The sequence below is a fragment of the Rhinolophus ferrumequinum genome, chromosome 18 (assembly GCF_004115265.2).
Source record: "Rhinolophus ferrumequinum isolate MPI-CBG mRhiFer1 chromosome 18, mRhiFer1_v1.p, whole genome shotgun sequence".
Classification (NCBI taxonomy): domain Eukaryota; kingdom Metazoa; phylum Chordata; class Mammalia; order Chiroptera; family Rhinolophidae; genus Rhinolophus; species Rhinolophus ferrumequinum.
Window position 1 is genome coordinate 57045822 of NC_046301.1, and position 13191 is coordinate 57059012.

General features: G+C 58.4%; 1 protein-coding gene across 1 annotated transcript in view; it reads right to left on the bottom strand.

The window, feature by feature from the left end:
• Nucleotides 1–12875, bottom strand: part of FBN3 (fibrillin 3) — a 59575-nt gene extending 46700 nt beyond the window's left edge. Inside the window, exons 1-17 of the mRNA XM_033133378.1 lie at nt 12743–12875; nt 10815–11028; nt 10599–10681; nt 9897–9995; nt 9630–9725; nt 9289–9384; nt 7438–7635; nt 7204–7329; nt 6954–7079; nt 4468–4620; nt 4210–4395; nt 3732–3875; nt 3543–3662; nt 3300–3425; nt 865–987; nt 490–765; nt 165–218 (exon numbers count right to left, since the gene is read on the bottom strand). Coding sequence (XP_032989269.1) covers nt 165–218; nt 490–765; nt 865–987; nt 3300–3425; nt 3543–3662; nt 3732–3875; nt 4210–4395; nt 4468–4620; nt 6954–7079; nt 7204–7329; nt 7438–7635; nt 9289–9384; nt 9630–9725; nt 9897–9995; nt 10599–10681; nt 10815–11011 — 2203 coding nt within the window. The 5' untranslated portion in view covers nt 11012–11028; nt 12743–12875. The remainder of the gene's footprint in view (nt 1–164; nt 219–489; nt 766–864; nt 988–3299; nt 3426–3542; nt 3663–3731; nt 3876–4209; nt 4396–4467; nt 4621–6953; nt 7080–7203; nt 7330–7437; nt 7636–9288; nt 9385–9629; nt 9726–9896; nt 9996–10598; nt 10682–10814; nt 11029–12742) is intronic.
• Nucleotides 12876–13191: the final 316 nt, after the last annotated feature.

Below are 13191 nucleotides of genomic sequence, written 5' to 3' on the forward strand. Positions count from 1 at the left end.
CTGACACTTTGCTCTTGGACTTCCAGCCTCTGGAACTATGAGACGATACATTTCTAGGATTCAACCCCCCCAGCCTATGGTAGGTATTCTCTTAACCCCGTGAAGTGAGACAGGGCCCAGCCACACCCTGTCCCTGCCCTCCCCCAGCACCCATCCCCACTCACCTCTACCATCTGTGGTCATGCCAAGACCACTGCTGCACAGGGCCTGGAACTCAGCTGGAGTGGCAGGGACAGGGCGAGAGGGGTCACTGGCCATTGCTGAATGTAGACCACGCCCCAGGACATGGACCGTTGGTGTTGGGCAAGAGTCGGGTACTGAGACACCCTCACAATGGAGAGAGCAATTTCCTGCAGTGTTTGCTCGGGAAGAGCCCCCACCCAATGGGAGCCAAGACTCCGCCCTCTCCTATCCCCAGGGTGCTGAACTAAAGCAAGGACTGGAAGAAGTGCAGGGCCATGGGAAGCGGATGAGGGCCAGGCAGCTCACCAGAGTTCTTGGCAGGACACAGCTGGCAGGGCTCCCCAAACCCATGGTCAGGGCTGGCGCAGCAGCACTCAGATTTGGTCACGGCGCCCGGGAAGGGTCGGGCACAAGAGCTCTTGTCAAGTGCCCCATAGCACGTGCTGCGCATGTGTGTGTCCACGCACACGCGGCCGTTGGCGCCCACCGCCAGCCCTCCGAGGCAGCGACAGTGGAAGGAGCCCTCGGTGTTGGTGCAGTGGCCATTCATGCAGATGCCAGGGGTCTGGCACTCATCGATATCTGCAGGGGCCGTGGGGACACTGCAATGGGCCGCAGCCCCCCACCGCCAGCCCTTCCCACCTCCCAATCTCTCACCTCTGGTCCAGCCTCCAGACTCACCCACACAGTGGCGTCCATCAGGCGCCAGGAGGAAGCCGGATTTGCAGAGACATGTGAAACTTCCATCCTCATTAAGGCACACGCCGTTGGCACACATGGTGGTGGCAGCACACTCGTTGTGATCTGGGGACACCAGGAGAGGCTGGGTCCCAGCAGGCCAGGCCAGGCGCCCACCCCCACAGAGCCAGCCCTGCCTGTAGACCAGCCCCTCCAGCTCACTTCTCCAGGACAGATGGAGGGCCAAGCCCCCAGACCCCTCTCAGGGGTGTAGGAGCCCAACCAGACAAGATGTGGCTGTCTAACTAGGTCTGCTTGGGTATCAGTTAGTCTGCTGGAACGTGAGCCCCTGCGGCGTGACTGGGGCTATTAGCTCATATCTGTATCTTCAGTCTGGGCACACAACAGGTGTGTTTGTTCAAAGCTGAATGCAGGAGGGGGTAGGTGCACAACACTGTACTAAATGCAACAGAATATTTCCCTCAAAGAGTGTTAAAATTATCAATTTTACGCTATGTATAGTTCACCACAATAAAAACAATGTCAACAAAATTGTATGAATGAGATGCTAGTTACACAATATTGGGAGTGTACTAAATGCCACCAAATTGTTCACTTAAAAATGGTTAAGTTTTGTGCCGGCCCGGTGGCTCAGGCGGTTGGAGCTCCATGCTCCTAACTCCGAAGGCTGCCGGTTCGATTCCCACATGGCCCAGTGGGCTCTCAACCACAAGGTTGCCAGTTCAACTCCTTGAGTCCCACAAGGGATGGTGGGCAGCACCCCCTGCAACTAAGATTGAACATGGCACCTTGAGCTGAGCTGCCACTGAGCTCCCGGATAGCTCAGTTGGTTGGAGCGCGTCCTCTCAACCACAAGGTTGCCGGTTCAACTCCCACAAGGGATGGTAAGCTGCTCTCCCTGCAACTAGCAACGACAGCTGGACCTGGAGCTGAGCTGCGCCCCCCACAACTAAGACTGAAAGGACAACAACTTGAAGCTGAACGGCACCCTCCACAACTAAGATTGAAAGGACAACTTGACTTGGAAAAAAGTCCTGGAAGTACACACTGTTCCCCAATAAAGTCCTGTTCCCCTTCCCCAATAAAATCTAAAAAAAAAAAAAAGGTTAAGTTTTATGCTATTTAGATTTTACTGCAAAAAAAAAAACGTTGAATAAACAAGGTGGTGGCTGTACAACATTGGGAATGTACCAAATGAGACTGAATTGTCCACTCTTAAATGGTTAAATTTATGTTGTGTGAATTTCACCTTAATTTTTAAAAAAGGAAAAAGAAAGAAAAAAAGAAAGGGAAGAAACAGTCAGCAAATAAGAAAATAGTCTAATTTAAAGGAAGACAGTAGTTGCTGAAACGAGTTGGTAACAAAAGTGTCAGTTTTGGGCGATAAAAGACTGCACCAAGAAATAAAAAAGGAATGACTAAATGAATGAAGGGTCTACACAAAAATGTGTACACGAATGTTCGTAGCAGCATTGTCCATAATTGCAAAAAGTGGAAGCCACCCAAATGTCCATCAGCTGATGGTGGGATAAACAAAATGTGGTCTATTCATACGATGGAATATTGTTTGATCATGAAAAGGAGTGAAGTGCCGACACTCGCTACAACGTGGGTAAACCTTGAACACATGGTACTCAGTGACAGAAGCCAGACACGAAAGGCCACACGGTGCGATTCCATTTATACAAAATGCCCAGAACAGGCACATCCAGAGGGACAGAAAGTTGATTAGCCTAGTGCTGAGGGTTGGGGCAGCAAGAGAGGATTCTGGTATGACTGCTGATGGAGATGAGATAGTAAAGATGGAAACTTAGATGGTGGTGATGCTCGTACAACTCTGTCACTGGACTAAAAACCATTGAATTACACACTTTAAGTGGCTACTTTTACGGCATATGGATATTAACAATAAAGATGCTAAAAAAAGTTTTTTTGAATGAATGAATGCAGAAAGAAGAAAATCCTTCCTAATGAGGGAAAACTATAGCAGGTCTCCTTGAGAATAAAGGGGGTCCCCAGTGGTGCCCACAAGCTGTGCTGTCCAGAGCTTGAACGGCACCCTCATATCCACAGGGAGCCTGAGGGTGGGGCGCTCTCCACAGTCCTGAACCCACGTCTTGGCAAGACTCAGGCCATCATGGGGCAGGAGACAGAGGATGTGCTTCAGACCCAGGGTCAGACAATCCTTCCTGGGCTTCATGGAATAAATTCAGAAAGGAAGGAATAAAGGAGTGAGCCAGGGTGGACAGAGCATAGAAAGGCTCTCAGGTGGGCTGGCTAGGTTCAGAGAGGTGAGCAGAGGATCCATCGTAGGGAGGAAGGTAGGTGATAACAGCAGGAATAAATACGCAACATGGCCCTAAAAGGCAGCCCGTGGGGCCCAGAAGCCCTTACCCGCCTGCCTTCCTCCAACTCACCCACACAGTTCTTGCCATCGGGGCTGAGCTCAAAGCCTGCGTTGCAGACACACTGGAAGGTGCCCTCGGTGTTGATGCAGCGGCCATGGCGGCAGAGGCCACTGCTGACAATGCAGTCATCCACATCTGGGGGCGGGGGGGCAGGCAGTCAGCAGGTGCCCCCCAAGACTAATTCAGGCTCCCGATTCAGGCTCCACCCGGCTAGCACCCCCATCGCCCCCTCTCTCAGACGGATGGCCGTACCCACGCATGCCTGCTTGGTGACAGTGGCCTGGAAACCGTCATGGCATCGGCAGTGATAGGAGCCGGGGGTGTTGATGCAGTGTCCGTGGTGGCAAGGGCTGCTGGAGCATTCGTCCACGTCTGTGGGCAGAGGATCCTGAGCCCCAGCCGGGCAGCGTGCGCCCCCCACCCAACCCCGCCTCTGCTCACCGATGCACTCCCCTCGGACGTCCTGCTTGTAGCCCACATTACACTCGCAGCGGTAGCTGGAAGGGGTGGGCAGGCAGCGACCATTGAGACACAGGTTGGTGAAGTGTCGGCAGATATCAATGGTCTGGTTTAGGGTGGCTGTGCCTGAGACACAGACGACAAAGGCATTTGAGCGCTGGCTGGCCCCTGGCCCCGAGGCTGGGACCCTGCCCTCCATGGCCCAGGCTCACTCACTTTAGCCCAGAGTCCCGCTCTAGATTCAGATGCCCAGGCCCCACCCCAAGCCCAGCCCCTCACCATGAAGCGAGTCTCCCACCTCAGCCCTAAACCCCTACCCAAGCCCCAAACACTGACTTTGAGACCCAGGTCCCCAATCTCTCCCACTCCCAGCCCGCTGTGAGCACTTTCCTCCCTACTGACCCTCTCTCTGAGGCCTCCCCCAGGTCCTGGACCCCTGTGCTCCCATCCCAGGCCTCACCGATGTTGGTGTCGCCCACGCCCAGGCTGGGAACCCCACGCCCAGTGGAGCCGTGGGAGCTGTGCCGTGCCGGCCCAAGGCCAGGACCCACGCCGCCGCTGGGTCCAAAGCCAGGGAGGCCAGGGAAGGGGCCGGGGTAGGAGGGCAGTGGCGGGAGCCCCTGGGTACACAGTCGTTGGAACTCATCTGTGAGGAAGCAGGCTTTGAGGCGGAGCTCTGGGGGCAGAGGAGGGGGGGGGCCAGCCCCAGGCCACTCACCAGAGCCGCGAGGAGGACACAGCTCAGGGACTGGGCCAGCTGCCCAGCACCTGCCCTTGTCGCAGCAGCACTGCCTGTGAGTGTAGTGGCCGCCGAGGTCTCTGGCACAACGGCCCATAATGAGCAACGAGAAGCACGCGCCGGCCCGGTGGTCTGCAATGGGTGTAGGAGGCTCAGTTCCCAAACCCACGTTCAAACTCCAGCTCCACCAGCACTGCCTGCAGAACTGGTCTCCTTGCCTGTCTGTGCCTCAGTTTCCCCCTCCATGGAATGGGGATGCTCCGGGTACCCACCTCCCCTCAGAAGAGTACTTCCCGGACGAAAAGTGGAGTGCTCCGTGGCTGGCAAGAGGCTGACCCTCACTGAGTGAGGCTCTTATTACCAAGGTTTCCACGTTATCCTAGGGAGGTCTTTTTGGGCTCATTCCAAGCAAAAGTGTTCCGACACCAAAAGCTAGCACTGGTAGTGAGCTCCCCGTCACTGTGGGTACTCAACCACACTGAAAAAGACCCCTTAGTTTGGGGGTCTGCCCTGGTAGGAGGTCAGATAGGACACTCAAGCAGGGACACTGGAATCTATAGCTATGTCCCCAGCTGCCAGCCCTGGGCATTCCGGGGAAACCTGACAGGCTGTGAATTTGAAGAGGGGCCCAGGTGCAGACTGGTGAATTGGTGACTACAGTCCCTAGGGAAACTGAGGCAGAGGCTGCCCAGGCAGAGGAACCACAACACTCTTCCACTTCCCACTGTGCCCTCCAGTCTGATGGCTTCACGTGGTGACCGGATTTCTTGGGCTCTGACTCAGAGCACACTTTTAGGTTTAAAACCCACAAATCTTGGCCAATGGCCCACAGTGGAGGAACCCCTCCCACCTGGACCTGCCCCAGGCTGAGAAAACATGCAATCTTTCCACTTCCCGCGCCACGCCCTGCACACCTGGGGATCCCCCCAAGGGTGCTGTGGGAGTGGGGGCTCTGCACTCCCAGCACCACTCCAGGCCCTCAAGTGGGGCTGGGGCCTGCCCAGACAAGGAGCGGTCAAGAGACTCATTCAAGGTCACACAGCTGCTACATAGGAAGCGGGGATAGGAACCCAGATCCCTGAACCCCAGGGACTCTGACCAAGTAGCTGCCTCTCCAGTAGGGAAGACAGAGGCAGAACGCAAGAATTTTAACAAAAATGATGCTGCCACTGCGTATTAAGGACCACTGTGATGGGGTCCTGCAAAGCTGCCTCAGCCCCAACTTCACTGCTTTCCTGTGCGAACGCCTACTAAGAACTCACATGTCAGCCCTGGGCAAATCACTCCAGCAATTGCATTTCATCCTCTCCAGGACTCCATGCGGTAGGTACTGCCATTATCCCCATTTCACAGAGGAGGAAGTTGAGGCATAGAGAGGTTAAGTGACTTGCCCAACGTCACAGAGTTTGTGAGCAGCTCAGGTGGCAGTCAGAAGCCAGAACTGAACCCCAAACCATGTTCAGAAGCAACCTGACCTTGGTTCAAACCTAGGCTCAGCTGTTTGGTAGCTGGGACGGGTCCCCCCAGTCCGGGTGACGTGTCCTGATATATCCTCCATGCCGGCCATGGCCCCCAGAGGAGAAACTGAGGGTCTGGCGTTAGCCACAGCACACTGGCACAACTCCAAACACAACACTCCCATCTGTGCCTGGTAGAGGCCCAGGCAGAGGGGCCCAGTGGGTGCTGGGAAACTGCCAAGGCCCCCCTCCTCCCCAAACCAGGACTCTGCCCATCCCCCACTACAGAGGTCCACCGTCCTGGCCTGCCGTATTGGCCACCCGCAGCTTCTAATGTCTAACGACCAGCCCATCAAGATAGCAGGGTGGAATGAGACCCCAGGCTGGGTGTGGGGGAGAACAGGAGGGTGGGCATCCAAAGGGAGGCAAGGCCCAGAGAACCCCACCCTGGCTGGGGGTCTGGAGAGCCGGGTGTGGGCAACTCTCTGTTCTGGATTTGTTGAATTGATTCAAGCAAACTTCTCTCAGGTTCCCTATCTGAGTGTCGGGGAAGATGGGGTGCTCTTAAAAAGTCTTTGGGGGTTGAAAGAGGGACATAGAGACAGAGGACCAGAGAAGGAGATAGGCAGAAGGGCATAGAGATGGAGGCCAGAGGGTCAGAGGGGCATTGGGGGGGAGAGGGGCAGGAAGGCGGCCAGTGAACCAGAAGGGCATAGAGTCTGAGGTGCAGAAAGGCACAGGAGGACAGTGGAGCCAAGAGATCTAGACCAGGGACCAGAGAGCTGCAGGGCAGAGATGGAGGGCCACAGGGGCTTCCTGACTGGGGTCCAGAGAGCGCAAAGCCTAATGGGTAGGGAGCCAAATGCCAGAGGGGATGGAATCTGGGGTTCAAAAAAGATAGGACAAGAGGACCCTGAGGGCAAGGGGATTGCAGAGAGAGAGAGATGAGCAAGGGGCCTGTCTCCTACCTGCCCTCTGCCCCGCCAGCCCCCTTGGGCCCTGCCTCACCCAGGCAGCGGGTCCCATCCAGGCTGCTGGCAAAACCACGGGGACAGGTACACACGTAGCTCCCGGCTGTGTTGGTGCAGTCACCCCCAGAGCAGAGGCCTGGCACACTGAGACACTCATTCACATCTGTGTAGATAGACTCGGATTAGAGCCCGGCCCCCACCAGCCCTAAGCCACCTCCTCTTCCTCCTCCTCACAGGGGAGCCTGAGCCACCCAGAGCACAGTGGAAGTCCCATCCCCATCACCCACCTTCACATTTGGCACTGTTCTCACTAAGCCCGTGTCCAATTGGGCAGCGACACTCAAAGGAACCCACAGTGTTGATGCAGCTGCCCCCCTGGCACAGGCCTGGGACAGCCTGGCACTCATCCACATCTGCAAGGGATGAGAGGCCTGTCAGAGGGAGGAACCAAGGCTACAAGGGCTCCCACTCAGCTCTGGCTCCCACGACCTCCTTCCCCACTTGCTAACCCCCTTACTCACCTTGGCAGGCCCCGGTGCGGATATTGGGAATGAAGCCCCGGCGGCAGGGGTGTGGCTGTGCCGGGCAGAGCTCACATGGGAGGCCCCAGGCACGGCCCACAGTGGCACAGCAGAGCGCCTTGGTGCAGACGAGGCCCGTCAGCTGGTGCTGGCACCCCTCGGGGCCCACTTGGCCAAAGCAGGGCCCAGTCCGGTAGTCTGTGGGACATGGAAGCTGGCAGCTGGCCTCAGGCTGCCCCCATCCCAGAGCTTTCTGCATTACATTCCTACAGCCGCAGCTTGGGCTTCTACCTCTCTTGCCTTGACCACTGCAGCGGTCACCCCTCCAGCTTCCCAATACACCAGGCTTTTTCCTAACCACAAGCCTTTACTCACAGTGTTCCCCTTCTTTACCCAACTCCTATTCAGCCTTCAAAACCCTTTCTCCCCCAAACATCCCCAACCAACCTCCAAGAAAGGGTAGGACCTCCAAGCCCACAAGGCCAGGGCATGTCTGGAGACCCCCAACATGCCCCCAGGCCCACCCTTCCTCCAAACATGGGCAGAGACTCATGGATGCACAGCTGGAGTGCCTGTCTTATCCCTGAGCACACGTCTAGCCCTGCTAAATCTCCCAGACTTTGGGATGGACACAGAGTCTGCCCAAATGCTCTGGACCCATAACACCACATCCCTGACCCCTGCATCCGGGCGAAGGTGGTCGCGTCACTCCCCCCACCGCCATGAGTAGGCCCAGATGGGACTTCCTGGCTCCATCCTCCAGATGGTTCCAATCAAGGAGCTGGCACTGGACCAAGGGAAGCCCCTCCCTGAAGAAGAAGCCAAAGCCAGCCCCCCAAGGCCCCGTATGAAGGAGGGGCTTCACAGAGACCCCGACAGTCCTGACTCCCTAAGTCAAAGCACGGTTCCCAGAATCTCATCTGATTTACCCAGAACCCTGAAACCCCACTCGCTCCTGTCTAGGCACCTAGCCCTACCTCTCTCTGGGGCCTTCATTGTCCACCATCCACCCCAGACCTCTCCTCTCTCGCCCTCCCCAATGCCACTCACTCCCCCTCAGACACTCCAACCGCTCCCTCTCTGTCAGCCCAAATCCCAATTCAATTTGCTGGTCAAATCCAGTTCCCAAAAGCCCACCCTCAAACCCAGGTAACCCTCCAGCTTCTGAGTCATCAATACCCCCTCTCCAAGCCAGCTGCGGCCACGGATGTACCTCCTCCCCAACCAGCACTCCCCCCACACCATTCAACCCCAGGGCCCTGCCCATCTCGGCTGTCCTGGGACCCCTGACCACTTCTGGCACTCTGATGGCTCCTGCAGCTGAAAAACTCACCAGCCCTGAAACCCCACTGGTACCCCCAAAGCTACCCACTCCTATTCACTTACTCCTTCTCCGCTTCCTGTGGGCTCCATTTTTTCTGTGTGCCCTTAAGTCGCCTTCCCTTCTCTTCCCCCAGAATCTCAACCATCCACTCACCTGCACCACGTTACCCCCAGTTTTCAGATCAGACGTGGGATTTGTCCTTGCCTCCACCTCTCCCGACCCCCCATGCCCAACTTTTAACAAAACAGCTCTGCTTCCACTGCCTTTGTTTTGGTAACAAGTGATGCCACCCACCTCATCCCGGGGGATCATTGGCTTGTCCATCTTATGAACTCCGACTTGTCCCTTCCTCCAGGAAGCCCTCCCTGATTCCCTTCCATGGAGCAGAGGGTTTCTCTGCCCTTCACAGCAGCAAAGGAGGAAGGATGGAAGCCAACTGGACCCTCCCAGGGCCTAGCCATGTCTCTGAAGTTGTCAGGAAGCCCCCTCCCGCCTCCCAGGTCCCTTCCCCATGACCAGCTTGGTACCTTTCTCACACTGAGGCCCCATGAAGCCATATACACAGGCGCAGTGGTTTGGCCCAATGCAGCGGCCCCCATTGTGGCAGCCACGGTCACAGATGGCTATGGAAGGAGAGGGAAGGGTGGCCTGAGGTCCCCCAGCAGCAGAAGGAGCTGGGTCCCAAGCAAGCCTTTACCCAGGAATCTCCACGATCTGACCCAGAGCCAATGATAAGACTATGACAACAAGTGTGTCCCCTCCAATCCCTGGTCCCAGAAAAGTGATCCACGAGCAGTGGGCACTGGGCAGGTGGCAGCAGAGACCCACCCTCTGGGATCCCAGGTCTAAGTGTGTGGAAGGTACTCACGCTGCCCACACACAGTGCCCGTGTAGCCTCTCTGGCACAGGCAGGACTCCCCTCGGCAGCTGCCCCCATTCATGCAGCTCACACTGCACCCTGACCCTAAGGACAGGAGAAGGGATACACAGTAAGTTGGTGACAGGCACTGCGGTGCACGTGCAAGGCGGCAGGACTCAGTGTGCTCAGCCAGCTCTGGTCCTGCAGCAAAACCAGCCGGGGCTCCCAGAAGCCTCTAACCTTCTCCTCCCACCCCTAGGGGCCACCCCAGCTCACCTTGGCTCACCCCGCAGCTGGGAGCCAGCTTCCCATCAGCACAAGTGCACAGATTGGGTCGGGAGCAGAAGCCCTCACCACAGGCGTGCCTACAGACGGCTGGCCGGGCAGAGAAGGCGACAGTCAGGACCAGGCCCCAAACCCTGGGCCATCCCCACCCCTTCAGTGCTGGGCAGAGGCTCCAGGTTTCGGCTTTTGGGGCCAGAACCACAGAGCGGCAAGGATAGAGGTGGAGGTGCTGAGGTGCTGGCTCGGGTCGGGGACTCTCCCAGGGAGTGGGTTCAGATTCTAGAGACCGGGATGGGGAGACAGACAGACACGAGAGAGACCGAGAGAGAGAGAGCGAGAGAGATGGGGGTAGAGACTGATAGAAAAAGAGAAAGACTGAGAGAAAGGGAGAGACAGAGACAGGGAGTTAAAGACTGAGAGAGAAAGACAGAGCTAGAGAGACCAAGAGAGGAAGAGACAGAGAAAGGCAGACATTCGGACAGGCAGACAGACATTGGGAGGTGATAAGGCAAAGCAAATGAACTCGGCAGGGTGGCCTGGGAGCCTGAGGACTTTGGCAAGGACCATCTCTGCAGTTCAGTCAGATACTTCTGGCCTTGCGGTACACAAAGGTGGACTTGCGGGCAGGTAGGAGAGTTACACCAGCGTCCCCTGCCTACGCGCCCCCCACCTCCACATGGCAGCGGTACTCACGCACGACACACTGGTTCCTGCCAGGCAGCGTCCTCCAACCTGGGCAGCAGTAGGTGTGGACACGGGAGCCACACACATTAGGCCTTGGGGAGAGCATGGCATGGCTGGTGAGACCCTGCTCAGCTGGATAACCCCTGGGCCTCGTCCCTTCCCACCCCGGACAGCCCAACCCAGTCCACACCCCAGCGGCCTCTCAGCATCCTGGGTACCACGCACCCCTGCAAAATGCCTGGGCTGCCACGCCTGCGCACACGTCCGGGACCTGCAATCTCCACGGCCCCATCCCAGCGGCCCTGGACACCTGCCACGCATGACAGGACCATCCAGGCCAGCAGGAGCAGAGCCGGGGGTCCCCAGGCCATGATGAGGGCACCAGCCCCTCTCCTTGCCAAGCACAGACCCTCCAGAACCATGACGTGTCCCTCGGAGGCTGCAGACAGGAAGCAGAATCAACCCCTGGGCCATGGGGCACCCCGGAGAACCAGGAGCAGTGGGACAGCTGCCTGGGGACTGCAGGAACCCAGGGAGGCATCCAAACCTGACCCAGAAGCAGGTGAACAGTCAGGGGAGGCTTCTTGGAGGAAGTGTAATGGCTCAGAGATAGAGTTAGCCAAGAGGAGGGTGCTGGGCAGGGAGTCCCCAGTGAGAGCAGAGGCGAGAAGGTCCTGGGCACTGAGTGGATGGGAGAGAAGACCAGTGGGCCAGTGTTGCAAGAGTGCCTGGCTGTGTAATGGAGCTTCCACTTGTAGGTCAAGGACAATGGAGAGCCCTTGAAGGGCTTTAAGTGAGAGGAACAACAGCAGACATGGGTGTTGGATGGAGTGTACAAGGGCTATCGGGGCCCCAGAAGAAGCCTGCAGGAGAGGAAGTTGGGCAGGCATCCAGATGAGAGAACAGAAGAAAGGATCCCAAAGATAACTAGGCGGTGGAATGAACAGGAGTGTAAGGGAGGTGGGAGGTGTTGAAGAGACTCCCAGAATTCTGGCTGGGAGGGCCATGGTTAGTAAGTCTATGTGAGGCAGCTGGATCTTCTGGGAAGAGGCACCGGACAGAGGTGGGAACTTCCCAGTGTAGGGCACACCCCTCCACCCAGTAGGGAAGGGTTAGCTTTTGTGCCCACCTCACAGATGAGCAAACTAAGGCCATTACAGTTAGGGAGGAGCTAAGCAGGGGCTGAAGCCCAGGCAGAAGGGAGGGAGGGGAAGCAGATCAGGGGCCCCCATCCCCCAGGAGGTGGTTGGCTCTCTCCAGGACCTGGAAGGATGGGAGGGAAGTGGGGACAGGGTTACTCCTGGTGGAGATGACTAGGCAAAGGGTTGGAGGATGGAACTTGGGGGAAAGAAGCCAGATCAAGTGGGGCGTTGGGGGTCCCACTTTCTGGACCAGAGAGGAGAGGAATTGAGCCTGGGTGGGGAATGAGTGGTGATATGCTGTTTGCCCTTGAGCCAGTGGATGCCCCTCTCTGGGCCTTGGGATGACACAAAAGCCCAGCCAGGTGGTCCCTTGGAGAAGGAGGGAGAGAGACTTGTCAACTTTGGAGGAGAGGCGGAGGAGAGTCGACAGGCTGGAAAAGGGCCCTTCTTGCTTCCAAGTTGTCCAGGCGGATCTGTACTCCGAGGACGCCTTCTCCAGGCAGCTTCAGGGACCCCGCGGCCTCCCTCCCTGCCTGGGCCGGCCTCGGGGGGGTCTCCAGCCTGGCCTGACCCGGGCCCCCAGCCCTGCCTCCACGCACCACGCCCCAGAGTTGGTCGAATGAATGAGCAGGGATGGCGCCGTGGCCCTGGGAGTCAGGGGCTGGGAAGCGTGGAGGGGCGCGCGTCCGGGGAGCCCGCGGGCCGCGTTCTCCAGCAGGCAGGGCCGAAGACGCAGGCCCGGGGCCGCCAACATGCTCGGCTCCGCCCTCACCTGCGGGTCAGGGCCGGACGTGCGCCCCACGCGGTGCCTGGGCCGAGCCCCTCCCGCCTGCACGGGTCCCTGCGCCCCACGGGCAGCACAGAGAGGGGAGGGGGCTGGGCCCGGGGCTGCGGGCTACAAACAAAGGAATCCCCTCCTCCTCCCAGCCCCGGCACCCTCCTCCCTCCCCGGCACTCCCCACCCCTGCTCTCCGGTCCCTCGCCCGGCGCGGGGCCCCGCGCTTCCCCTACCTGCGAGCCGGCGCGCGTGGCGGCGGACACCGCGAGCGGATGCGCGGGGCTCCACGGCGCCAGGGACCCGGGACGGGAACACGAAGCCGAGAGGCCGACCCCGCAGTGTTCCCAGCCCAGAGCTGCCACCGGGGGGAAGTTGGGAACGGGAGGAGTTGGGGGAGGGCGCGTTTGCACCTCGAAGCTCCCTGGGCGGGGGCCCGGGGCTCGGATCGGAGCTGGGGGAGGGGCTGGAGCTGGGGGAGGGCCTGGGGCTCCGGGGGAAACTCCGAGGGGCTGGAGAAAAGGGAGGGAGCACAGATCCTGGGCGGGGGCTGAGACGCGTGGAGCGGAGCGCTGCGGGGACCGCGTTTTCGGAGAAAAGTTGAGTTGGAGGTGGCCCTGACGTAGGGCTCCGATTTGGGGTGGCCTGGAAGAGAGCCAAGCCGTGAGGTCCTGGGACTCACCTA